Consider the following 27417-nt stretch of genomic DNA (forward strand, 5'->3'; position numbering starts at 1 on the left):
CAAATCCTTCATTCAAATTAACAACAATGAAAGCAAATCTAAATTAACTTTAACTAAGTGTTGAGGAAATCGCACATGCAATATATTATCTGGAAATGACCTTACGCAACAATATGTCAAAAACCTCACACTCTCCAAATGAGAGGAGGTAGCCTTATATAGTTTTTCAAAAATAAATGAACGGGCGAGATCAAAACAGTGATCAAGGGCCCAAATTGAAAGCTACAAACCCTAATTAGGGTTTCCCAAAGCACTATCAGCTTGAATGAATAAGAAAGTGACATGTGGCACAACTGCTAATCTCACTGAGGTGAGTGTCCAATTTCCTCTTTCGCAGATTTGATGTACCTGGACACGATAAGCCTAACCTCCTCCATGGTGACATTTGGCAAGCTGCTAATTTGGAAGTCGATGATGTCCACATCATCGGTACATGTGGCGAGGATGCTCTCCCACTCAACTGCTTGGGCAAGAAAGTTCTCATTGATGAAGAGAAAATTTGCAATCCTCAAAAGATCGCCCTTGTCAATCATCCCTGAGTCCTTGAAGAAGTTGGACTGAATCCTGGCTCTCAGGTTCTCTGCCTACAAGTGCTTCTCCCTTATACTCTCTTGATTTGGATCTCTAATGCTACATGAAACACCTTGCTCAAGATCTCCCTGACACTCTCCTTTGTCTCAAAGCACTTAGTCTCACATTTCTTCAAAACTTCAATCCGGGTGACCAAGGCATAATACCAGGTGTTGAAGTCATACCTATCCCCGGCCTGTATGACACCTGCATCCACCAAGCTTCTCTTCGACAAGCCTCGAATAACCTTCAGATGCGGAAGTATTTCATCTTGAATTTCCTCCATGTCTTCCCAATTGGCAGCTAGGTCCTGGATACGGCTGACCAACGAAGAGGTTGACTCATGTGCTGACACTAAATTTTGCACCAGTATATCAGCATGTGCTGAAGCATCTAAAATCCACTCCTTGGCCTGTGTGAATGTGCCCTTCATATCCTCGTAATCCTTCATCGATTCCTGCTGAAGAGGTTGTGGAGGGGTGACCGGGATCTCATGGTTAAGTGGCCTGGTAAGATGGAAAACATACTTCCTCCATTGTTGGTTTTCTTCCTCAACCTTCTTTCTCTTCTCTCTCTCCTGAGCTAAACTTGCCTTGAGGGCGTTACAAGAGTCATCAAAGTACTGGACCTCTTGGTCTTGGGTGGGCTTACCCAGCTCTATAGTGGTGATCTTATAGTCCTTTGGAGCAACACTATCCCGAGTTTTCCCTTCCTTCAGCACAGCTATTTGAATTGTCTTGGGCGGTTTGGCTATGACTGGCTCATTCACCTTCTCCAGAAATGCTGTTGTGATCTCTTCAGAACAGGCTTCCTTAGGGACCTTAGCCCTTATCCTTTCCCTTAGCCAATCAGGGATAGTTGATTGCTCTACGGTATTCTGATCAAACCCATCATTTGTCCTTCCTGGATCAGTAGCTATACCATCCAAGAAGACTACTGGAGATGCAAGTGTTTCAATTTGCTCTCTGTCCGGGCTTTGGACGACTCCTTTCATTATTTCCTTGATCGAAGGAGAAGGCACTCTCACTTCATTATTAACCATACATATGTCCATCTCCTGCTCCTCAACGACATTCTGATCAGGTACGGCAGATGCGACACTCAGGGTGGAATGACCTTCGCTGGATTCCCGTCTCTCCCCTACAATCTTCTTTCCTATGGCCTTTCTAAAGCTGCCAACTAACTCCTTCCTCTTGGAGGACAAAGAGTCATCTACTCCCATCAAGTCATAGGTCAAGGCCACACCTTTAGACTTCAATTGTTTTGTCCTTTCAGATGTCCACCACTTAGAATACTCGACCACCGACTTCATGAGGTCTGCCAAATCTGATTTCTCTCCCTCTACCCAATCTATCAAGGCTAGTTGTTCATTCTTCATCTTTTCGAAGCCCGGCTGCTAAAGCTCAAGGCTGTCCTCTACTTGGTCAGCAACTCTAAACACCTTCGTCGCTCTTACCAGGCTCAAGGGAATCCTTGACCAAAATCTCTCTCTGATTTCGAAACTATTGGCTGCGTTAGCCCAATAATCTTCTAAATCAGCTTTGTGTTCAAATGTCATCCCTTCAACCCTTTTTATTTTGTGGAACGGATCAAAATTCTTCCTCGCCTTGTACTGATAAAAGGGATACCAAGCCAAATCCTTTTCAGCAGTGGTAGCAGCTTGTGATGACAGACATGTTTCCAATCCATTCCCGATCGTGAGAGAGGAGGTTCCCGAATTCTTCTGCTTATCTCTTTGAATTGCCATATACCCCTCCAATTGCCTCACAACCTCCAGTAACACAACTCGGTTGGTAGGGTAAGCTGGAAGCTTATAGGGAGACCCGATAAACCCTTGAATTCTAAGGTAAGTGAACTTCGGGTATTGGATATACCAATATCCAAATCTACTGATGAAGTCCATAGACTCTTGAGAGAGTCTCTGATGCAGTCCACCTTGCAACGTCCGTGTGATGTACATGAGAAATGTATCATTCACCCTTTTAAAAAGGAACTTTTCTTCCATGTGGAGCTGGGGATAACAATCATAGACTGGAAACTGGTTTTCCTTGTTTCCCACTTCCCCTCTGCAAGTGAGACCTCTATATTTGTAGGTTCTAACCAAGGAATAAAACAAGTGCGAACTCATGAAGAAGGTCCTATTTGCTTCCAGGTTCTTTAGCTGGCTATCCAAGTTGTCACTTATCATCTGAGCCCAGTCTATCATCTTCACTCCATTCATTATTTCATTAATAAAATAATACATCCAGGGCTCGAACGGAGCACCTTGAGGATTCCCCATTATCCTGTTCAGCAGAACGATCATATCTCCGATATCTTCCTTGAAGTATGCTCTCACCAAGCTCTTCCTCTGAAGTTTGGAGGCACCTTTCCTTGGCTTATCCAGCTAGGAATGATTGACAATGGCGTCATATTCCTCCAAGTGATCCCGATACATGCGATCAGCTTCATCCTTGGTCACGTACACAACATTATGATACTTTGGGATTCTGAAGGCTTCTCTGATGGCCTCATCACTGATGTTCACCAATATTCTCCCATCGGGTGCAACAATATCTCTACTGGCATCCTTGGTCACGTACACAGCATTATGATACTCTGGGATTTTGAAGGCTTCTCTGATGGCCTCATCACTGATGTTCGCCAATATTCTCCCATCGAGTGCAACAATATCTCTACTGGCGGGGTTGTAATGCATAGCACATTCAGCTACTAATTCAGTACATTGCATGGTGGGGAGAAAACCAACAGCATGCACGATGCCACTCTTCATCATCTTTCGTGCGGTTGTGGTAGGCACGAGGTTGTCCAAACCAAACATTCGCTTCTTGAATTCCCTCAAATTGATGTGCCCGAGGTTAGTGTCGCTTACATTCTTTCACTTTGAAGTCATCCTTGACTCAGGAGGAGCGTCTTTGTCCACTTGAAATTTCATAGTGCCTAGAATCTGCAATTAGACAATGAAGCTTAAGTTAGAAATTAATTCGTGAATTGAAGAAAATAGGGACTGTGAATGGCTAAGTGTTTGAAGATTTGATTTCATTTTCATACTTAGCCAAAAAAATGGATTTTCGTATATAAATTCTTCAATCCTAAGGATGACTGTGATCACAATCCAACACCAAGTGTTATAACTTCAAAAACTCTCTTTTACTTAGTCAATAAAATGATTTTCCTTCACTAAGAATTCAAATAAATTCACTAAAATCATTTTCAATGACTCTGAAAAACTCAGAAAATGCATAAATCTGCATCGTAAATTCAACTTCACCTTCGAATAGATTGAAATAAGGCTGGAAGTTTCTCAGAAAACTCAGAAAGAATGAACAATTATTCCTTATACCAGCTGGCTTCACTCAAAAATCTGTGAATCCTTTGTCAAGAAGCTTGTCCAACTGCAAGCAATATCGAAATTTTCTCCAGATGAACTCCAATCTGCAAACACTTCTTTATGCTCTCCTTAGCTAAAGAATTTTGAACTTCTTGGTGTAAGAATGAAGTTACAAATGGTGCATTTGTAATGAAGTTGAATTCCTAATTAGAAACACGCTAAATCATCCAACTCATGTTTCTAAATCTAACTCAAATCTTGGGAAAGTGTTGTCATCTTCTTTAGTTTGAAAATCCTTTACTTGTGCAAGTTTCTAAATTGTTTTTAGTCCATAAATTCGAACTAGGCTTACAATTTAGCATCTTCCAAAAAGTTTCTAATCTGGAACTCAGTCTGAAAATCGTTTTGATTTGCAAATATCTTCTTTCCAATTTTAATTTTGAGTTTCCATTTTGACTTTTCAACTCGATGATCTTTGAAAATCTCTTTTTCCAACTTTCTAATTTGATTAGGAGTTCAATTTTTTGGGAAGATTTGATGACATCACTCACATTCTTGTTGACTTTATTTGACTTACAAGAGTAGGGTGGAGTTTTGAATGTTCAACTTCATACTTGGGCGGACTTTTGGAAGGACTCCAACATGTTTATTTGCCTTCAATACCAAGCTTGGGCGGACTTTTAGAGGCTCTCTCCATGGGCAGCCTTTCTCCTTCTCACCATGCATGGCGGACTTTTATGACTCCACCATCTTCTTTATCAAACTTGGGTGGACTTTTCATTACCTTTTTAAGGCATAGGGCGGACTTTTGAAGGTCTCCAACATGATTAGCACCTTGGGCGGACTTTTGATGCATCTCCTTGGGTGGACTTTTGTGACCACTTTCTAAGGCGGAGTTTAGGAAAGACACCGAGGAGGTATAGGGCGGAGTTTTATGCTTCCTCTTCTTAGCTTCTTTAACATGGCGAACTTTTATCATGACTACCAAGGCGAAGTTTGAACATTCCCCTAGGGCGGACTTTTGGCTACCTCTACATAGCGGACTTTGGACATTCCCCATGATAGGACGGACTTTTGGCTACCTCTACATGGCGGACTTTGGACATTCCCCATGATAGGGCTGACTTTTGGGCTTACTCTTCAAGGCTGAGTTTAGGAAGCACTCCCACATGGCGGACTTTTGGAGGTCTTCAACATTGTATCTTCTTCCTTGGGCGGAGTTTAGGAAGGACACTAAGGAGGGCGGAGTTTTGAGACATGGCTACCTGTTGATGTGTATTTTGTACACGACCAAACACAGAATAAAATACCTAGAGGTATCTTATCCTCTCTTGAATAAAGTTTCCGAATGCTGAAGATATCGCAAAAAGGATCAATCGGAGAAACTTCAAGGTTCTGTTATGTAGGTTCTCTACTCGTGGATAAGCTCTTCATGGTATGATGTGATTTGCCGAAATCACAAGGGGACTTACACTCGATGACCTGAACGTCTGATTTGCTGGAATCACAAGTCCTATTTACTAACTGGAAGACAAACAAATGGTAAAAGATGCAAGGTTCAGGAAGTCTACTCTACTACCTAGAGTGCGAGAAGATGGATGAACGACTAGGTGGAGTCCTACTGGGTTGGGTCTCACCATTAGGCTTGAACAATCCGACACCAACTCAGTGCGATCTTCTAAGGGATGCTTCCAATACGTTCAAATCGTACACCATCAGACACTGATCACCATTCAAGATAATGTATGAACAATAGACGTGTAACGACTTAAGATTAAGCTCATTTTATGCCAGTTGACCACGCAGGGCGCACTTACAATCAGTAAGAGGCTAGTGGTATGGACTAGAAGGATTCCACACAGGTGCATTCAACAACTTCTTTCATTCAATTTAATTATCTATCATCTAAAATGAAGATTCAACAAGAGACCATGCATATTGCAACGAAACAACACACTTCACCATAACTTCAATGAAAATAGAGTTTGTTTACAATCACTGGCAACAATTTCTTGTCTTGTCCTCCTAATTTACTCTAATTGCTATTCTATCAGCTGACTATTCACCCACTATCAACTATTGACTAACTATTCGCCTTTACAAATGAGTAGCTAGGGCTTATATAGTGCTCTCAATACAATTCAATGGCTCAGATCAATTTGAGATCAATGGCCGAGATTTTACAATGAAAACCCTAATAAGGGTTTGTTACAACAAACTCAATTCTAGCCAATGAAATAATTGCATTATTTGGACACATGTCTTCTCTGGAATATTCAACCAATGGATAACCGGGGTAGGTACATCGAAGTTTGTGTCATCTTTGATGAGTCGGGTACATTGAATCTGGACACACTGAGGTGGACCGATCCAACTAGAGGAATGACGACTAGGACGCCACCTTGTCTGACACTTGTAACTTGGTTGATGTTTCAATTTGATGATGCTGAGAAGATAACTTTAATTAACTCTTTTGAAACTATTGGCTCCTCCAACGAACCCTTGCTTTAACCTCCTTTGTCTTTGATGTGCAGGATGGATGGTGTACCTTTCCTTGAAATGCTGGACTGGAAGAGGTCGTCCCTAATGATGCTGGACTGGAGAAGGTCGTCCTTGATGATGCTGGACTGGAGGAGGTCGTCCTTGATCTGGCCTGGTCTTCTTTCATCTGCAAGACAAACCATAAGATGATTAAGGACACATAATATATTTATTCTAACATAGCATTTTATACCTTAAATCATCAACAAGAAGACATCAAAATGAAGTTTGCTCAAGATTCTTTCCAGGGACAGGCTCCATAGGAATTTCACCCTGGACCCTTTGGAAGGGTCAAGAGCGAAATTCAAGTTTTAGGTCTCACTCTTCATTTCCTTCACTTCAATTTATCTTGCAGGGCAAAGCAACATCATTTCAACCTCAATCACGCCTTAGGATCAAAGTCTCGACTTGACACAAGGAGGAAATAGGTAGATAGAAGAATTTCGCTCTGGACCCTTTGGAAGGGTCAGGAGCAAATTTCTCTCTATGCTTGTTTTCCCTCACTCAACTCCATTTCTTTCACTTTCTATACTTGGAATCTCGTCCCATATTGAATCCACTTCTCAACTTGGCAACGATGGTTCGATCTTCACAAGGCCCAAAAAGGAGAATTCGTTCAAAAAACTAGCCAAGGACAGGACCTATCCAGAATTTCGCTCTGGACCCTTTGGAAGGGTCAGGAGCGAAATTCCAATTTTAGCTCAAAATTTGCATCTTTGGTGGATAAAACATCTTTCCAAGGCATTCCAAATAGCTTCTCTCGCCCTAGTCTAGGCCTAACTTAGCACAAAATTTGGAGAAAAGGATGGTTTTAGTGTTTTTCACTCTAGACCCTTTGGAAGGGTCAAGAGCGAATTTCTTGTTTTGAGCTCATTTCTTCATATTTGATGACTCTTGACAACTCAAGGACATGCCTAAGGATACCTCTAATCTTGACCCACACTAGACTTGGCATAAATTTGAGGGAAAAGATAGGTTTTGCACAATTTCGCCCTGGACCCTTTGGAAGGGTCGGAGCGAATTTCATGATTTGCTTGTTTATCCTCATTCAATTCCAGTCTTTTCACTTTGCTTACTTGGACTCTTATCCTTGGATCCCTCTCCCATGCTTGCAACATTTTGCTTGACCTCGAAGTGACTAGAAAAGAGAATTTCGCTAGAAATCATGGCCAGGGACGACCTATAATGAATTTCGCCCTAGACCCTTTGGAAGGGTCAGGAGCGAAATTCTTCCTCTAGCCCAAAATCATCATTTTTTTGAGACAAAAATCCATTCAAGGGCAATCTCAAGGGCTTTTATCATCTTTGTCTAGGCCTGACTTGGCACAAATGTGAAAGGAATAGGTGGATTTTAGGATTTTCGCTCTGGACCCTTTGGAAGGGTCAAGAGCGAAAATCTTGTTTTAAGCTTACTTCCTTCAATTTCAATGATTCCTAGCAACTTGAAGTTACTCCTAAGGACCTCTTCCATCCCAATTCACTTTAGTTTGCAATTGTCTTGACACAAAATTGGAAAAAAGGTGGTTTTGGTGAAATTTCGCCCTGGACCCTTTGGAAGGCTCAGGAGCGAATTTCACATTCTAGGCTTAATATTTCATCTTTTATTACTTTCCATCATTCCTCAAGGCAAGAACATGTCTATCCTTCCTCCAACATGCCTTGGACACTAAGAACTTTGCCTAACAAGGAAGACAATGAGGTCCATGAAGATTTTCGCTCTGGACCCTTTGGAAGGGTCAGGAGCGATAATCATGATTTGAGCTTGATTTTTCATTTCTCCAACTCCAAACCACCTCAAGAGGCAAAGACATACTATCCCACTTCCATCTATGACACAAAGAACCAAGGACTTGACCTCCTCCAATGGAAAAATAGGTGTTTTTAGGAATTTCGCTCTAGACCCTTTGGAAGGGTCAGGAGCGAAATTCACTATTTGGCTCAAAATCCTTCACTTTTCAATGCTTTCAAACATTTCCAATGGCAAAAGATGTCCATCCTTCCTTTCAAGATGCCTTGCAAATCAAAATTTGGTCAAACTAGGGAGGAAATGAGCCTTAGGAGGATTCTCTCTCTGGACCATTTGGAAGGGTCAAGAGCGAAAATCTTAGTTTAGGCTTGATCACTCACTTTTCAAACTTCAAACCACCTCAAGAAGCAAACTTAGATCATTTTCCACCTAAGGAACAAGGATTGATGCCCAAATCAAGTAGCAAATGAGGTTTATAGTGAATTTCGCTCTGGACCCTTTGGAAGGGTCAAGAGCGAAAATCACTCTTAGGCTAAAATCTTGATCTTCAAAATCATCCAACTCCCTCTCAAGGCAAGAATATACCAATTCATCCCCCATCATGTCAACGCCTAGCCAAAACAAGGAAGGAAACAAGAGATATAAGGATTTTTGCTCTGGACCCTTTGGAAGGGTCAGGAGCGAAAATCATGTTTTGAGCTTGATTCTTGACCTTTTCAACTCCAATCCTCTTTGGGAGGCAAACATAGATCCTTCCTCTTGCATTTCCACCAAGATCCTGACTTTAGCCAAGGAAAAAATGAGTGTTTTCAAGAATTTCGCTCTGGACTCTTTGGAAGGGTCAAGAGCGAAATTCATCTTTTGGGCTAGAATCCTTCATCTTTACTCACTCCCTAAGGCTAGAACATTCAAAAATACCTCCAAACATGCCTTAGAAACTAGGAAATTAGTCTTGACAAGTGAGAATTTGAGGTTTATAAGGATTTTCGCTCTGGACCCTTTGGAAGGGTCAGGAGCGAAATTCCTAATCTTGGCCAAAATCCTTCACATTTTCGCATCTCATCACCTCAAAACTAGAACGTTGGTCTAAACAAGGGAGAAAATGAGGTTTTCAAGAATTTCGCTCTGGACCCTCTGGAAGGGTCAAGAGCGAAATTCGCTTTGGACCCTTTGGAAGGGTCAGGAGCGAAATTTGACATTTTGGTCTCTCCGTCAGGATCATTTTATGGAATATAACATTTAAGTATAAGAATTCTTATACTAGTTATATTCCATATTTACTGTCAGGATGTTTGAGAGTGGTTTCGGACCTCCAGGAGTTATATTGCAAAATCTAGTTTTTGGAGGATTCTTCAGTTTTCCAGACTTAGTCAAATTTCAAGATCAGGACATTCCAGACTTAGCCAAATTTCAGGGCATTTGAAGATCAGGATGACATTCCAGACTTCATCACTCACCAACTCGACCTAACTCAGACCTTCAAGGATGATACTCACTCACCAAGCAAGACACAATTAGCAACAAGAGCAAAACCAGGCCCTAAGGAAGACTCTCAAAGAAACCCTAATTCTGGGGCCCCGTGGACTCACCCTGGCTCAAGCAGAGCCTGCCATCCTAGCGATCCCTCTGGCAACACTCAGCATGCAAAGGCTAATAGACAAAACCCTAAAAAACCTAGAAAAACAAACCCCAGAAAACAAAAAGGAGGGGTCCCCATTTATAATGGGGCGATGTGTGAATACGTCACAACACTACCAAGGCAAACTTTTCAAGCATCTCCTAGGGTGGACTTTTGAGTACCTCTGCATGGGCGGACTTTAGGAAGGTCTCCAACATGGCGGAGTTTGAACATCTCTCCAACATGGCGGATCATGCTTAGGCGGACTTTTGAACACCTGCCATAACACTCAACATCATCCATTAGCCAGACTTAGAAAAATTTTAGAAAATTTCATAATTTAACCAAATTTAACCAGATTAACTTGAAATTTGAAATCCATACTTAGGCAAATCATCTGAAGCATTATGACCCTTGAAATGTAGGAAACTGGCTTTTTAGGTCAAAACTTGGAAATTTTGGATCCCGATCGAAGCAGGTCAGTGGTATCAGTGCAAACCGCAGGTCCCCATTCCGAAAAAGCAAAAAGCAGACATACCTAAAAAATAGGGAAAACTTTCTAAAAATAGCCATACCGAGGATTGGGCTAAAAATGCCAAAAAAGAAACTTGCTAAAAAATAGGAAAAAGCATAAAAGCAGACTTTCTAAAAATAGAAAGTTGTTCAAATTCATCCAAATCAATTGCGATCTTCGTCCTTTGGCCTTTCTAGGCACTTTGACAGTGTCCTGACTCTAGAATCACTTGGCCTTTCTAGGACTCGAATTGTTCAAAACTGAGCAAGGCTTGACAAAACTGAAGCAGAAGACCACGGGACACTAACAAAAACCCTAGAAAGCAGGAAAAGAGAGGGCCCCCATTTGCAATGGGGCGATGTGTGAAAAAGATCACAACAATTCCCTACCAAGATATTTTGATCAAAATTGCAATATATTCCAATTTTTAGCTTACTGGCATTTTGCAATGTTCCACGGGCGTCGAGGACGAGGGGACGAGGGGACATGGGGACGCGTCTCCGGGACGGGGGGACCAAGGGTCTAAATTTGGGGACGGCGGGGGGACGGCGGCGGGGGGGGTGGCAGGGTGGTGGTGCTCATATACTTATACATATACATATAGTACTTGAAAAACTAGTTTTGAAAAGATGTATAACAATATAAGAATTAGATTTCAAATGAAACTATAGGAAATACCAAGATTACTTAGATTAGTGATACGTAACTAATTGCTAAAAGTAAATAAAATTTGACAAATGAAATTGTCAAATTGGAGATTTCTCATTTCTATCATATGAATATCGAAAAAGGAAAATGAAAATACGAATATCTGATGCCATTGCAAAGTCTATAATAATAAAGATGATTACATGATTCATCATTACAATGAGTAGCCAAATACAAATACGTATAGCAATAGCATTACAAAATAGACTAGAGTCAAATACAAAATGACAAAACTGAAAACTCAAACTGTAGCTAATGGAGGCCTCTAATCATTTGCGAACTCCTCCTCACTGGAACTGCTGGACTCCTGAGGATCAAGGTCCCTCAAGCTCACACCAACTAGCCCTGCATCTGAAGTGGTAGGATCATCCTCATCAATCTGTGAAGGCTCCTCTGGCTCTACATCCCATCGTGCCGCTGGACTCTCCTTGTACATGAGTGTCTTGCAGTCAATGAGACGCAAAGCACTGTGTATAGCCACAAGCTTCTCTGCTCTCTTAGAGGTAAGTCTGTTCCTCTTAAGAGAGTGGATGAAGCTATATGTAGACCAGTTCCTCTCAGCAACTGAAGAACTGGAAATCTGGGATAGCAGACGGATGGCTAGAGTGATGCTCAAAGATTTCGGGCCATGACAATTCCACCATAAAAGTGGGTCCTCCTGTGCCATGTTGTCTATATCCATCTTCGCTGCATTTGAATAACCTCTAAGAGTGGCAAATCTTCCCCACTCAGTGCGCATTGTGCCGGCATCTTTGGAATCAAACATCTTCTCTATGCACCTAAAGAAACCCGCCTTCACCTCATCATCCTGAATCGGTGTCAGTCTACCCGGTCTAGCCTTGTACCACTTAGGATTCAAGGCAAAGGCAGCCATATGCAAAGGAGTGTTCAACTTGTCCCATCTACGCTGAATGATAGGCTGGATTTGCTCATTGTAGAATGCTAAAGAGGGGTCCTTCACTCGCACAGCAGCCTTCATCTGGTCAAGCATAGAGTCAATGCACTCATACACCTCTCCAAGGTTAGGTGCATCCCCATCCCCATATTTGATCACCTGGAATACTGGAGAAATGATAGAGACAATGTATTTCGCATCAGTCCAAAACACATCACTCTTCACTATCTCCTTCACCCTTCTCCCTTGCTCTTTCTTGGCCTCAGCCCACCTATTCCACTCATTAGTCATAACCATGAGTTGCAATGCCTCTTGCAACTCAATCATTCTCTCCAAGAGAATGAAATAGGATGCATATCTAGTCTCAACTGGTTTCAAGAACTCCTTCGCGAAGGTCCTGAAGAGTGCATGTGAAGTGTGGTGGTTGCAGATAAACATCTGCACATCTCTCGCATCGGTGACCACTCCTCTAATCCAGTCTATCTTCCCCATGTCCTTGAGTGCATTGTTCATGGCATGTACACAACATGGGGTCCAACAAATGTGTCTATAGGCTGCCTCAATGAGTCTCCCTGCTGCTCTACACACATGGGCTGCATCTGTCACTACTTGGACCACATTTTGTGGCCCAACCTCCTCAATAGCCTCCCTGAGGACCTGAAACTGGAAATCAACATCTTTACAATGCCCTGTACAATCAACTGCTCTAAGGAAGTATGGGCCCTCTGCACATGTGACCATGACGTTGATGAGTGGACGATGGCTAATGTTCATCCACCCATCCATAACTATGCTGCACCCCGATGCCACCCAACATGCCTTCATCTTCTCCATCAAAATATTGATCTTGGAATAGCTTTTATCCAAGATCGAGGTCCTCATTTTCGTCTCCCTTGGTGGCACATAAGATGGTCCTTCCTTGGCCACCATAGCCATCATCTCCCTATAATAAGGAGACTGTGTAACATGAAATGGAATGCCATTGGCAAAGAAGAACTTGCCAATGGATTCATCTATCTCATCTCTCGGCTGCACATTAAACATATCAGTAATGGGGTTGCTCTGTGCTGTCTGCAACTTACATTTCCCAGCCCTGGCGGCAGTAGAAGTGGAAGTGGATGGAGATCCAAACATCATTCCTCCCGTCTGCGAAGCATGAGAAGTATGAAGTGCTGCCCTAGCAGACAAAGTAGTAGGCATTGAAATATTTGTGTCATCTGGAACCCCCCAAATCCAGTTAAACTCAATTCTGTATTGTACATTTTTGGCTTCCTCCAAAAACTTACAATGTTTCACGCCTTTTCCTCTCCAAAACAGAAAGTGTGCATTCACCCTACTAATGCTACCGAACCATTCTGTGTCACAAATATTGCACTTCCACTTCTTTGTTCCCCCACTTGAATGTGATGCAGTGCCTTGTACTGATATTCGTGAAGCAAACTGTTTTAGAGGAGACGTAGGATCAAAATGACCCCTAGCATATGGTGCCAACAACTCTGACGGGCAACCTGTACTAGCTGGTGCACTTGCCATAGAGCTAGATTGGGCTCCAGGATCAGCCCCATGGTCAACCCCCCTCATTTTCAGGTTCATATTCTGAATCATTCTCACTATGAGAATGGATTTCCATGTTATCTTCACTCATGCCTTGGGAGCTCATTGTGAAATTGACACTGCATTTCACAAAATAAAAAACTAAAATAAAAATAAAATCAGCCTAGTTTAACAATATATTTTTAAATTTTTTTCCTATTCATCTCAAAATGAGATTTGATGTTGAATCTTGAGGGCTCAAGATTCAACATCAAATCTCATTTTGAGTCTTGAGATGAATAGGGAAAAAAAATCCAAAAATGACATAGAACAATGAAAATCAGAAAATATTCAAAAAAAAACAAGAAAAAGTTGAAAAACCCTACCTTGTGCTTGAAAAATCTCTCCAAAATGTAGAAGAATCTTCTTCTTCCTCTTCTTCTTGCTTCTTCTAGCTCCTATCACACTTGCAATCAGCTTTTCTCACCCCTTCAATCAGTCTTCTTCAAGTTTTTCCTCCTCTTTAGCTTGCTGGAAAAAAAAATCAGTTTACCAAAATGAGAGTTAAATCTAAAAAAAACATGCTTTTGTGTTGTTTTGGGGGGTTGGGTGGGGCCCACGTCCAATTAGGGTTACCCCTTAATCCCCCCAAAAGGAACATGTTTTTTAAAATGTGGCTTTTTTAGTTTGTTTAGGCGTGGGGACGCGGGAGACACCTGGGCGTCTCCCCGTCCCTCGAGAAACGCCTTACCCCTTAATCCCCCCAAAAGGCACATGTTTTTTAAAATGTGGCTTTTTTAGTTTGTTTAGGCGTGGGGACGCGGGAGACACCTGGGCATCTCCCCGTCCCTCGAGAAACGCTTTTTTAAAATGTGGGTTTTTTAGTTTGTTTAGGCGTGGGGATGCGGGAGACGCCTGGGCGTCTCCCCGTCCCTCGAGAGATGCCTGGGCGTTTCTCGAGGGACGGGGAGATGCCTAGGTGTCTCCCAAGGAGACGCCCAGACGTCTCCACGTCCCGGCGGCGATTGGGTGGCGGTGGCGGGACGGCGGGGGACATCGCGTCCCCGTCCCCCTGTCCCCGAGACGTCCCTGACGGGGGGACGCGCCCAAAAAGGGGGGGGACGCGTCCCCGTGGAACGCTGGCATTTTGTCAAACTGTCTGTATGCACAGGAATATGTAGACTTTCTGTTTGCTATTGCTGGGAATGTTTTATTGGAAGATTTGAAGCATAGTTTTATCACCCAAATTCATTAAATCATTCATTGATTATAAAAGCATTTCATAGAACAGTTTCCATACATTTTATACACATGGAACTGATGAAATAAAATTATTGCAAACTGCTGTTTGATTATCAGAACACAGACATAAGTTCATATTTCATTCCAACCTCTTATACAAGCCAATGAATATGCCTTGAGCTGCTGTTACTTAGATGTACAAGTATACAATTTAGTGAGTCTAAACTTCATCGCCTAATTCACCCAATCGCTTGAAATTCTACAAGGTTTGCACCAGCTGCGAGTCTACAAGTATACTTAGATGTGCAAGTATACAATGTAGTGAGTCTAAACTTCATCACCTAATTCACCCAATCGCTTGAAATTCTACAAGGTTTGCATCAGCTGCAAGTGTAGCTCCAGATTACCATGCCTCCAGCCCAATTTTACTATAAATGTCTTGAAATCCCACACCAAAACCAAACAGGATCAGCGATCAACAATAATGCCCTTTATTCACCTCAAATCTGTTCCATGTAACCAGGCCTGGTAAGTAATCTTTGACACCCAGCAAGTTCAACCTCCACACCTAGCAATGGAAGAATCATTCTCCCAATCAAGGGTAAATGCAATGCCTAGCAAAGTATATTATTCTAATAGCAAAGCCAATATTGGCATCCAACCTTGGATAATATCCATGCCCCAATAATGGTTATTACTGATGCCAACAATAGTGGAAAAGCCCATGCCTAGCTGATATGAGATTGAGCATGTGAATATAAGTTAGGCCATTTTTTTAGCCAATTGTAGCCTATAAACCTGTTGCAAGTCCTAGTTGGCACAGCATGTGATATTGAGCATGTGAATACAAGTTAGGTCATTTTTTCAGCCAATTCTAGCCTATAAGGGCAGTCATTTTGAATTAAAAATGTAGTTGTGTCAACTCTACCCTTAGAGGTTTCTGCATGGTGCATGCGATTGTGAGTACAATTGTAGGCTGTCAGATAGGGTGGTCTTTCATTGGACCCCTTGCCTATACTGCATCACATCTGCCACAAATTTTCTTTAGAAATGACAATTATAAAAGGTGTCATTCTTGTATATTATGTTGGTGGATGCACGTTTAACATCTGTCACATACAAATTTCAATATAAATGATACTTATAAAATGCATCATTCATCTTACCATTTACAAGTGCTTAACTTTAAGAGCCAAACTTCAATCATCATGTTTTTCACAGAACGTAGAGTATAACATGATAGTACATCTTTACTTAATTGTATAATATTAGTTACCTCAATTCAATTGAGAGGATTTGCAACAAAACTAGCAAGCAACGTTTACTACTCCAATTGATAGCTGAAACTGATGGTACTTTTACTAAGATTCAAACATAATGTAGAAAAAGAAAATATACAATGTGCAAACAGTACCATATCTACTTACAGGGTATATTAAACATGTAAAAAAAATTAAAAATAAATATGCAGATGACTGAAACGTATAAAAATGACAATAGATTTGTACAACATACTACTGATAGCTTATTAAGGGTTCCGTCAATCTGGACAAAGTAAGCCTCCAAAAGCATCTCCAACTCCTCCACGTCAAGACCCTTAGTACCACTGTGGACTCTACTACTTGTGCTGCTCTCCTTATCTCCACCTAATGAATTGAATGTGCCATTCAAAACTTCAACACCACTGACAGAAGAGTTCAACACATTTTGTGCTTCAGTGTCTCGCTTAAAAAGCAATCTTTAATAGGATACTTATAATAAATGGATAGACATAGAAGGAGAGAACAACATTTATTTAGATTTGCATCATATATTACAAAAAGGTCATTCAACTTTAAAAAAATCCCAAAGGGGAAAATATCTCACCTTTCGTCCTCTGCATCAGAATGAGCCAGCTCATGCTCCTCTCTACCTCTAGCACCAGGAAAAGAGGTGGGAGAACAGACCCCATCCAGTTTTTGCATCAACTTAGCTGTTAAATACATCTCAGCCATATCCCCATCATCATCAAGCAAGTGCTCTAATTCATCTCTAACCTGTAAAAGAAAATGATATTAGCTTTGCTTGATAACGTTTATAATAAATGTATCTGTGCACAGAACTTCCAACTTTGCAAAATAGTGTACAAAACATATTAGTGAAGAAAACGTTAAAAAGAAAATAATGCCATATACAAAGCTGCATAGGAAATATGATTGGACCAATAGACAAAAAACCAGAAACAAACACTGCATTCCCCATTCATTATACAGCCAACCATCACAAGTGTGTGAGGTCAACCCATAATATAATTATGCAAGAGTGATTTGTAGCACTACACAAGGTGTAACAAGAACAACCTGGAAAACGAGCATTAAGAACTGTAAGGAAGTTGCCCTTTAATGATTATGGGTAGCGTATTCTATTTATTTATTTCCAAAGTCTTTCTTCCCTAGAGCATACACATATTGATTATTTTATGTTACAACAAAAGGAAATTAGCGATGAATCATCTCCTGCTATGTCCCCACATGGAAGTATTCATTATGAAGGTATATAAAATTTATATCTAATACCCTCCAGATCTGCAAATCTTGTTTACAAATTTGTAACTTCCAACAGTCTACTTGAATTTATGTGTAGTTACTACTAAAAACCCATATTCGCACACTTTTGAATGGTGCCAATTCTTCCCTCCTTATTATCCATCCTCTTCTTCTCATTCTTAATGCATTCTTATAAATTCCAGATACTTTTTCTTAGCTATTATTTCTACAATTGAGAACACAGAAACTGCAATAGCATAGCTCCAATTTGGCAACTACGAACACGCAAAAGAACAATTGAAGCTACATTTGTTTACCCTCGCTAATCTTTTACACATGTTTGTATTATGAATGCCTGATTTTAATGCAATACTGTTATTGCATAAAAAGGGATTAAATCATGTGAAAAATCATCCAAGCTCAAGGAAGATATTTTCTGCAGACAATAGAAAGAAAGAAATTATATTGAATTCCACAAATGACAAAATATGTCTTTGTACCTAAGAGATTATAACCAATTATTGTTGATAAGGACTAGCATATGAAAACCATAGAATATAAAAGTAACTAAACACAATAGTAAAGCAAACAGAAGCAAATCAATCAAGTAGGCAAACTGAAATGTGTTACATGCTTCTAGACCACAACATTGAATGAAGCGAGGTAAGGTCCCTTCCATGAAGCAATGAAACCAGAGTTATGCAGATATGACTATTTTTCAAGTCCCCCTAATATGGATACAGCTGTTTGCAACATTCATGAAAAATTCATATATATAATAATCTAATTGTTACCAGGAGACTCCTTGACCCTTGGCATTGTCCCCGATACTAGAAATGTGTCCCCATCTTGGAGAATATGTGGACGTCTTCAGACATTAGCAGACTTTAGATGAGATTTCTTTGTATGTCTATACATATTCTAGAAGCATCTATTGAAAGTTGGGAAACTTTCTATAGATGTTTTCCAAACATATCATTTTAAATTTTTAACTACATTAGGTTTTCTTAGAGTGCTAATATATGGTTCATTGCAATGTCCTTGGCAAGAAAATTAACCAAATTTCAACCCAAAAAATATTAGAAAAATTAGCCAACTGTTATGTCCCCTTTTTAGCTCGTTCCTGTACTTGATGGTTTAGCCTATTATTTTAGCCCTCGTAGGCTAATGTAGATGGATAGAGGATCTATGTGGTAGAAACTTGTTAATGGTTTCATTATTCTCCAAAGTTCAATATGGGTCAGGCTTCGCCTTTGCAGAGGTTTCAGGGTTCAGTTGTACACACTTACTATTTATAGTAAGTAATCCAGCCATAGCTACTATTTATTGCAGAGCACCTGAATAGGGTTGTTATTGGTAGTGTCAATTCCAGTTTCAGTTGGCATGGAGAAATAAGGAGAAATGCCTAAGTTATAATGTTTAATTATTATTAAAGGTGACTTTAATAATAATTAATGTTTTAGGTCATAAAATAATGTTATATTTGCACTTTAAGTTGAGGGTCAAGTTATCATTAAACGGGGGCCATATAATTAATTAATTATGGGGCCAATTTCAAGGAAATATTAAAAGATTTCCTAAGAGCAAATGATATATATAACATTTAATATGTTTTAAATGTGTTTTTTGAGGGAAATCGTACCTCTTGAAAAGAATATTATAAATTTACCTCAAGGAGGTCGAATTAGGCATTCATTGAGCAATTGTTAATTCTTAATTCATGAACTGTGGAGAAGCCGTGGGTTTCTGCAGTCTACACTGAAGGTCTTTGGGAACAGAAACTCCCATTGATATGCATAACTGAGGAATGAAATATCTTCTGAAAGGTTGCAGCAAATCGGAGGAGATAATTCAGTCTCTTCATTGTTACAAATTTAGTGGCCAAGTGCCAATTTGTGGAAGAAATAATAAGCAGATTATTGGAGGCATTGGTGGCACAAAATATTCATATTCACTGGGGAGGAAATCGTGGGTTTGAGAAACACACTGATAGCCATCGATTCCCATATCAAACTTCATTTATTTGCAGATTGGGAGCATAATATTCATCGATTACTCTTGCTACCTTGGGCGCTGCCTTCCTAAGGGTTAGGCGATCATATTTGATGCAAAATAGAAGGCATAAAGGCTGCAAATAATTCATTGTATGAAGCTTCAGGTCTGAAACAGGGGCATCTACCTTTGTGCATTAATTTAGCATCAAGGAGTCCTCATTGCATGAGTTAAGGCTGCCAGCTCTTCATCGATTGAGGAGGCTTCATAAACAGGTTCTTTCATAGTCACTTCATGCATTGTAGTGTTATTTCCTGAGAAATGAATTGTTATATCAGACCTTAAGGGGGCTGCTGTAGATGATCATTTTATATCAGACTTATGTAGCATTGGGAAGTCATTGTAAGGCCAATAGTCTTGGCTGCTCATATCAATACCAGAATTGTGATTGAATTGCACCTCAATAATGGAGGGACAAGTTGCATAGTAACTGTTTGATGTAATGTTCATATTGATATGCTTCAAGTTGCATTCCAGTTTACACACCAAGTGTTTGTCATAATTCCCAGTTGCTGTAATTGCATGATGGTTAACCAAAGGGCATGGAAAGTGTTTGACAATATGCCAACTAGGTGTACAAGTTAATTTCAATCACTTATATGCATGTGAAAGGTCAAGAACAGTTAGCACATCATTTCTATTACATTAATAATCCATCTTGCATCATTAGAAGCATTCAAAAAACAAACATCATTTGCAGCATACAAACTCATAGCAAGGTAAACCAAATCCCTAATCAGCAAGATCAGACATTGTGTGCAAAGTGTTTGATGATATTCCTTGAGCCTCTAATCAGCAAATTTGAATTAGAATTGGCAAGGGATATCACAGTGGTCTCAGAGCGGTTTCCTGCCATCCTTTGGGTTTAAATCAGATTGTTAATGCAACCAAGTGACAGGGAAAGAAGATATTATCAAAGCGAATACCATAAAACATGGCAACCACCGCAGGTACCTGTAAGAAAAACAGTATCTGGATTGATTGGTACCCATTGGGAGTCATTTCTAGGTATATTGGACAGGTTGCAAGTATGAGTGACAGAAGGGAGAATAGTCCACCACGGGATAAAGCCAGAGAAGTGAGAGAAACCTTGAGAGGTTTATAGGAGGGACAGCAGCATGTAGTTGATACATTACAGTAGCTTACCGCAGCCATACAGCAGTTGGCTAATCCCAGAAGGCAAAATCATGAGCAAGATGACAATAGGAGTGTCAATGGGACTCCCAGGGCACAGAGAGCACCTACTCGTACCACCAATAAGCCTACACGGCCTACCTTCTTGAGAAATGAACCAGAAGAAGGTGGTGTTTGGGATGAGGAAGATGTTTCATTTGCTGATAATGTCATGACAGTGCATGACGAATGGAATTTACTTCCCCTGGATGTAAAGGAACATTTAAACTTTGTCCGATTTATGAGTCAAAGGAGGGAGCACCACAAGAAAAGGCAAGATAGAAGGTCAACGAATCAAAACAAGGACCTAGAATATGCTAATAGTAAACTCACCTTACCAATGTTTGAGGGCAGCGGAAAGGTCATAGCACAATCATGGATTCATAAGCTGGACAATCACTTTAATCTTCAACCTATGACAGAAGGACATGCAATTAAGTTTACAACATTGCACTTGGATGGGGTGGCTCATGACCGCTGGCACAACAGGATGGTTACCTTGCAGCACAACCTCATTACTTCATATCAAAAGTTCACCGACGGGTTCATTGAACGCTTCGATAAGAAGGTTCTGGAATCATGTTTTAGAGATCTAGCTCAGCTTAAGCAAGTTGGGAGTCTGGAGAATTACATTGGTGACTTTCAGAGGCTATCAGTTATGGTTCCCAACATATCTGAAAGGAGGTTGGTCATGTTGTTTACAGAGGGCTTATCTGAACCATTGAGAGGATTGATCAAAGCTTTTGATCCCCCTTCACTTCAGGAAGCTATGAAAAAGGCTAGAAGCATGGAGTTTACAACCCCGAAAAGCAAGCCTACTCCTAAAGATGTTACTTCTTCCAGCAATGAGAGTCCTCAACAATTTGCTGACAAGAAAAAGAAATCAGCAACCATGGTTGATGAGGAGACACGTGAGGAGTTAAGGAAAAAGAAATTGTTTTTTTGGTGCAAGGAGCCTTACAACAAAGAGCACGACTGTCCTTTGCGGCCCGAGGGCAAGGCAAATCGTATAATGTGGGCGTATTATGGGGATTATGATTCTGAAATTTCAGATCGACAAGTTGCTTCAAGGGATGATTAGAGTGGAAAAGCCTCTGCAGAGTTTGGGCCTGATGGGAATCTATCTCCTATGGCATTATTTGCTAATGAAAAGGATAAGATTTCATTTTGGTTCAAGGCAACAGTCAATGGACAGTGTTGCATTGCTATGCTTAACACTAGAGCAATACACAACTTTATAATGAGGGATTTGTGGCCAGATGCAGACTTCAGACAAAGGACTTCAATGGATTTAAAGTCAGAGTTGTAGATGGATATACCCTCACATGCACCAGGCAGATAGGTAATCTCACCTTATTGTTGAATGATTATGAGCTACAAGCCAACTTCTATGTGGTCAACATGGGTGCGGTGAACATAGATTTGGGCATGAAATGGCTCCAAGACATTGCAGATTTACCCTCAACATACCTAAATTGGAAATGAAATTCGAATTGAATAACAGGAATTATGTGTTGAGGGGGATTGCAGATGGGAGCCTGCATTCTATTTCTCTCTGTAGAGAGAAGAGCAGGAAGATAAAGCATGAGGTGATTCAAGAGGAGTTAGCGTTCGCTCATGACTCCAGGGGTTTAGAGTTGTACGACTTGGATTAGCATGGAGGTGTTGTTCAGTTTGTGAACAATCCCTTGTTTGAGGCAGACGATACATGGACATAATAATCCTCTGTTCAAGTTAGATGTTGATCACTCTCTTGACCCTAGACTTGAGATGAGCGTTGGTTGTAGTGTTTGGGATCCTATTAGTACATCGAGATTTTAGACAGGGCTCATAGAAGAGGTTTCTGGTGAGTACATGGTACGGAGTGCATACAGTTTCACATTTGATCCTCATGTACATGATCTGTTTCTGATGCACAGTCCAGTTGCGCACGTGTTAGACAATGTGTATGACAGCTTACCTTGCGCAATCGTGGGAAGCAAACACTATTGGTATGCAGGGTTGCTTCCTTCTGAGGTTGATACTCCTATGAGACCTAATGTTGGGATTGATTTGGTTCGGCAAGTATTGTCAGTGCTATTGGTGTTGGTGTTACAGGAGTTGGTCTTCATCATGAACATAAAACATAAGCTTAGATTAAGGTGGCCAATTTTGTTAATGTTTGCGTAAGCCACAGAAGATATTATTTTTCTTTCTCTACCGTTTTTTATTTTGTTTGTGATATGGCAGCGTCCTTATTGTGCTCTGTCATATGATATCAGTTTCCTTATTACCGACACCAACCTGCATACTTGCTGGCAGCATTTTGTTTTCTCTTCCTATTTCTTCCGATGATAAGTTCGGTGATTCATTGCTCATGTTATTTCTTGATAACGGTTTATGTATCAAGTTGGCTTGTAACAGCTGCTTAGCTCATTAAGTATGGGCTCTTCGATTACCTTTCTCTTGATGTTTTTATATATAATTTGTCTATTTCTATGCTGGAGTTAGTGGATGTTATTGTGCTGGAGGTGTGAAGTTCTGAAGAGAGATTCTACTTATTATTGCATTTGTATTCATTCGTTGCAAGAGATTTGTTTTGGTATTAGCTTTAGTGTTCCTGTATCTTCTTTTGATAAACAATTGGTGTATATTTATCTGCATATTTTAGTAGGAGTTTGTGCTAATCACAGAAGCCTTCAGATCTCTGAGATATCATCGGCTTCTTCTCCTTGTATTCATTTATTGGTACTTTCAATAAAGGTTGATTTTTGGTGTGGCTGGGTTTTTCACCCTCAGGTGGAGGGTTTTCCCAGGATAAAATTATGTGTATCTTGTACTTGTGAGATTTTTCTAAGTTTCAGATTTCTGTGTCTTACCTTTCTGGTTCTAACATTAATAAATTTAAATCTGTCATAGAGGTGGACAACTTCAATAAAGAGAACCGTTGATTATATGCAGCAATAAATTTATGATAAGACAAAACAGATTTGTATGATCAAGTTAATGACCAACAAATTAACGAGTTGTCAACGCTGATTCTCCAAGCTAATTTGCAGCAATGATATATTAATGAATGGTTGAAAATCATAGTAAATGCAGCAACGGATGCACTTAAGTATGGAAAAGATAGTAAATGTTTCAATCACCAATTTTGGTTTATGAAGTTGGTGCTTCCTAAAGGAGAGATTGACGTCTCAAGCTAAGTTAGTGCTTGGGTTGGTGCCTACAAACTGAGGGGATTGGTGCCTACAAACTGGGGGGATTGGTGACTCTTGTGGGTTGGTGCCTACAAAGTTGTAAGAGATTTCTATATAGAACACAATATTTTGCCATGGTTTTCTCCCGTAAGGGTTTCCACGTAAATCTTGTGTCATTGTGTTGCATAATTGTTACATTTTATGTTGTTGTTATTGTGCACTTAATATGCTTATGGTATTAAATTTGAAAAAGCATAAGATTGTTGTTATACTTATTCAGCACCCCACCCCCCAGTATAACCTTGTGCTCATCAATTGGTATCAGAGTTGGTTCCTTCAAATTAGCCTACCCGCTAGAAAGTAGATTTTGGAGCACACATGGGAAGGAGAAAACAAAATAAGGGAAAAGGAAATGACAAGAAGAGTGTTGATAAACAAGCATCAAATGCAAGTGATAAGGTGATAGAAACAAAAGATGATATCTTCAAAAGGGAAAACCATCTTGTGAGTAAAAGAAAGGAAGAGATGAACTCAGAAGAGGTGTCCAAAGAATGTGATGAGAATGTCAATATGAATAGTGAAGATGATTATGAAGAAAGTTTTGAGGAAGAAATATATCATCCATGAGATTGAGAGACTTAGGAAGAAGAATTCAAAGTACAAGCTGCTATTTCAAGAAGAGTGTGAATAAAAGGCCAAAATACAACAAGACTCTGAAAAGGTGGTCATTTATTTGAAAGATCAAATAACGGAAGCATAGCAAACAATTATCAATTTGTTTCAGACTTCTATCTCCTTGGTGCTGAATATGAAATGAAGGAATCTGTCCTGGTATGGAGAGAAAAGAAGTTATTATCTTTGCTGCTGTCTATAATCTCCGCATTCTGATCTAAAAGAGAATCACTCCAAATAAGGTGCATTATATCTATATTTTATGCAGCAAATGTATTGTCTTTGCTTGAATTTTATTAATAAATAAAGAGATCGCAAACCAGTTTTATTACTGAGATTCCTATTACAATTTGCTACCATCTGATTTATTTGAATGTGCTCTTAGAAAGTTTTATGTCCTGTCTGAAATGATATTGCATGGTTGGCCAATAGGTTTCATGCAAACTGTTTGTCAAAATTACTTATAAACATATTTCAACAAATTTGGTAAAACTCAGCAAGGTCTCTTACACCCAAGACCCCAGACCAGGTTCAAACCTGACCAAGTCCCGGGTCTTTTTGCAAGTAAATCGGTATCATAGTATTTTTGTTAAATAAGCTCGAATAAGCACCCAAGGGCCAGAAAAGGCAATAACGCCAAATGCTAGAAACAAAATGTTTACAAAATCCACAATGACAAGTTGTCAGCTAATCATTTTATAACCGAATTATGTGTAAGTAACCTGGAATTAAAAAAAAATTAAGAATCATGACATGAAGAGATATCTCTTGGTGTTTGGTGTTTTGTAGATGCGTGTATTTAAGATATTTTTTATTATTTGGACTTGTAAATAACTGCCAAACTTAAGCTAAAAGCTAAGAGATGCTCATGCCAGTACACTCCACCCCTTGCTGCCACTATAGAACACCTCTCGACATAAAAATCCCATATTATGAATAGAAGCAGCGGCAAGACTAGACTCTAGATGCAAAAAAGTGAGAATAGAACCATAAATGCATGCTTGATAGAAAATGAAAAGAGGCAGCAACAGTAGGGAAGCAGATAGAAGAACAGGACAGCAGACACATTAAAGATAAAAACAAAAGCAATATTACCCTACCTCTACTACACCTCTGTTGTCACTGTTCGTGCCAACACTTGTGACTCGGATTGAAAAATCAGGGTTTTTATTTTGAGCTTAATATTTTTTATATTTAGGACTTTATTAGGATAAGGGGCACCGATAACAAGTTTACCATCCATTCATATTGGCATGACTAAAAATTTTCAGTCATTTTGGGAACAGCCAGAGCCATAAACAGTCCATACCATATCCATATTTGGAAGAGCAGTACACCAACCCAGGATGTGCATAAGGTATATCATACAACACTGAATGAAACATGAAGATATACAAGATCAAAACTTGAGTAAATAATGTGTTTCAATAACAAGGATAAATAATATGCATTTCAAAGCTATATTTATATAGCAGATTTTATACATATTAGTGTTGCATAAACTGAAATTACCGTATATATTAAAGATAAACTATCCAACGTCCATGAGTGTATTCTGCTCTATTTCTTAGTGCACACAAGGATAGTAAATGATAATATATATAGATATCTATCATTAATTCATATACTAGCATGGGCAGTGCAGTTGCATGACTCGTTCGTTGACAAATTCCAGGAGGTTCCATTCACCCATGTTCCCAGAGAACACAATAAAGTAGCAGATGAGCTAGCCAATTGGGCTCTTGACAGCTACAGCCTTATTTGTTATTGTTTGCACCATCAGTGATTGTTGACCAACTTTCAACAGGATTTGAGAAAGATTCTAGATTTTGTTTGCCCAATGAATTCTAATATGTATCATTTTCTCTATATTGCCCAAGCTTGGACTAATAGATTTGAAGACTGGTGTAGTCAAATATGTAAACTTTGATTTGTATCTAATATAATGAGGTTCTTGTAAAAAATTATAATAATATTTGTGCTTCTGAGTTTATATTGCCTGCACCTCAGATCTCTTCTATGTATAAATGGCAAACATTTATTTCCAGGTAAGTTTTATGCATCAGCATTAGAAGTAGAATGATTGGATAGAACAACAAATACCTCACAAAAAACTAAAACATTTATAGCTAGTCATGCCTTTTGATGTATTAAGATGGTTTTGAGAAGTAATTAGTGACAATATTACCAAATTCAGAAATCAAAATTCGTATAGGAGGGAAAAGAATTCCAAAAATCAAAATTAGACTGGTCGTGTGTGTGTGTGAGTACTTGTAAAATTTTAATTGTTGTGCTGAGCATTGCAAATTGAGCGAAATCTCCAAGAGGTTGAGCTGAATTGGTTAAATTGTTGGGTTCAGATTGTGGAGACCCAAGTAAAAATCCAGAAAGGGGCACATAATGTGGAATTCTAAGTTGTGACTCTTGGTCTCCCATCGTTGGCTTCTAATGTAGATGTAATATCTAATGTAGGTTTGTAAGTTGTGACTCTTGGTCTTACATTGTTGGCTTCTAGTGTAGATGTAATATCTAATATAGGTTTCCAAGTTGTGACTCTTAGTATTCCATTGCTGACTTCTAGTATGGATATCTAAATTGTTATCTAATATTAAAACTCGGAAGGGGCTAAGTTGTAATATCCCCTACTCTAATTGACTCAAATTAAACCCTACAAACGGAAATTCAGGAGATTAGGGTTAAGGGAATTACTTGTAATAATTATCTTTCCAACAACTTCTTGACTTTTAAGCCCCGCAATCATCACATATAAAACACAAGTGCATATATATATACAAATTAAGCTGTTAAAGCTGTCAATTAGAACATGTAAATGAATATTCTGCTTAACTATAATCATATTAGACCTATTCTAGGTTTGGGATAGGACATGATAAGAGTGACCCAGCCAAACCTTACTAAGCCCAAGAGCGGAACATTGACCCTCTTGGCCTTGGTGGCAGATCTTAGGCCCCATCCAAGGTGGCCTACTTAGCAGGATGCTGATCTTACTTTCCTATCCATGCCTTATCTTGTGTGTTGCTACCAACTTATCAAGGTAGGTCAGGTAGGGGGGACTATAGTGGAATTCTCAGCTTAACCGAACTATGCCCAAGAGCG

The 27417-nt window shown here is 39.8% G+C and overlaps 1 protein-coding gene across 3 annotated transcripts in view; it reads right to left on the reverse strand.

The window, feature by feature from the left end:
• LOC131049281 (magnesium transporter MRS2-3) overlaps nucleotides 1-27417 on the reverse strand; it is a 76882-nt gene that overhangs the window by 3482 nt on the left and 45983 nt on the right. For all 3 annotated transcript variants that reach the window (XM_057983333.2, XM_057983334.2, XM_057983335.2), the window contains 2 exons: nucleotides 16566-16735; nucleotides 16215-16383 (listed from right to left, as the gene is read on the reverse strand). In XM_057983333.2, coding sequence (XP_057839316.2) covers nucleotides 16215-16383; nucleotides 16566-16735 — 339 coding nt within the window. The remainder of the gene's footprint in view (nucleotides 1-16214; nucleotides 16384-16565; nucleotides 16736-27417) is intronic.

The sequence above is a fragment of the Cryptomeria japonica genome, chromosome 10 (assembly GCF_030272615.1).
Source record: "Cryptomeria japonica chromosome 10, Sugi_1.0, whole genome shotgun sequence".
Taxonomy (NCBI): domain Eukaryota; kingdom Viridiplantae; phylum Streptophyta; class Pinopsida; order Cupressales; family Cupressaceae; genus Cryptomeria; species Cryptomeria japonica.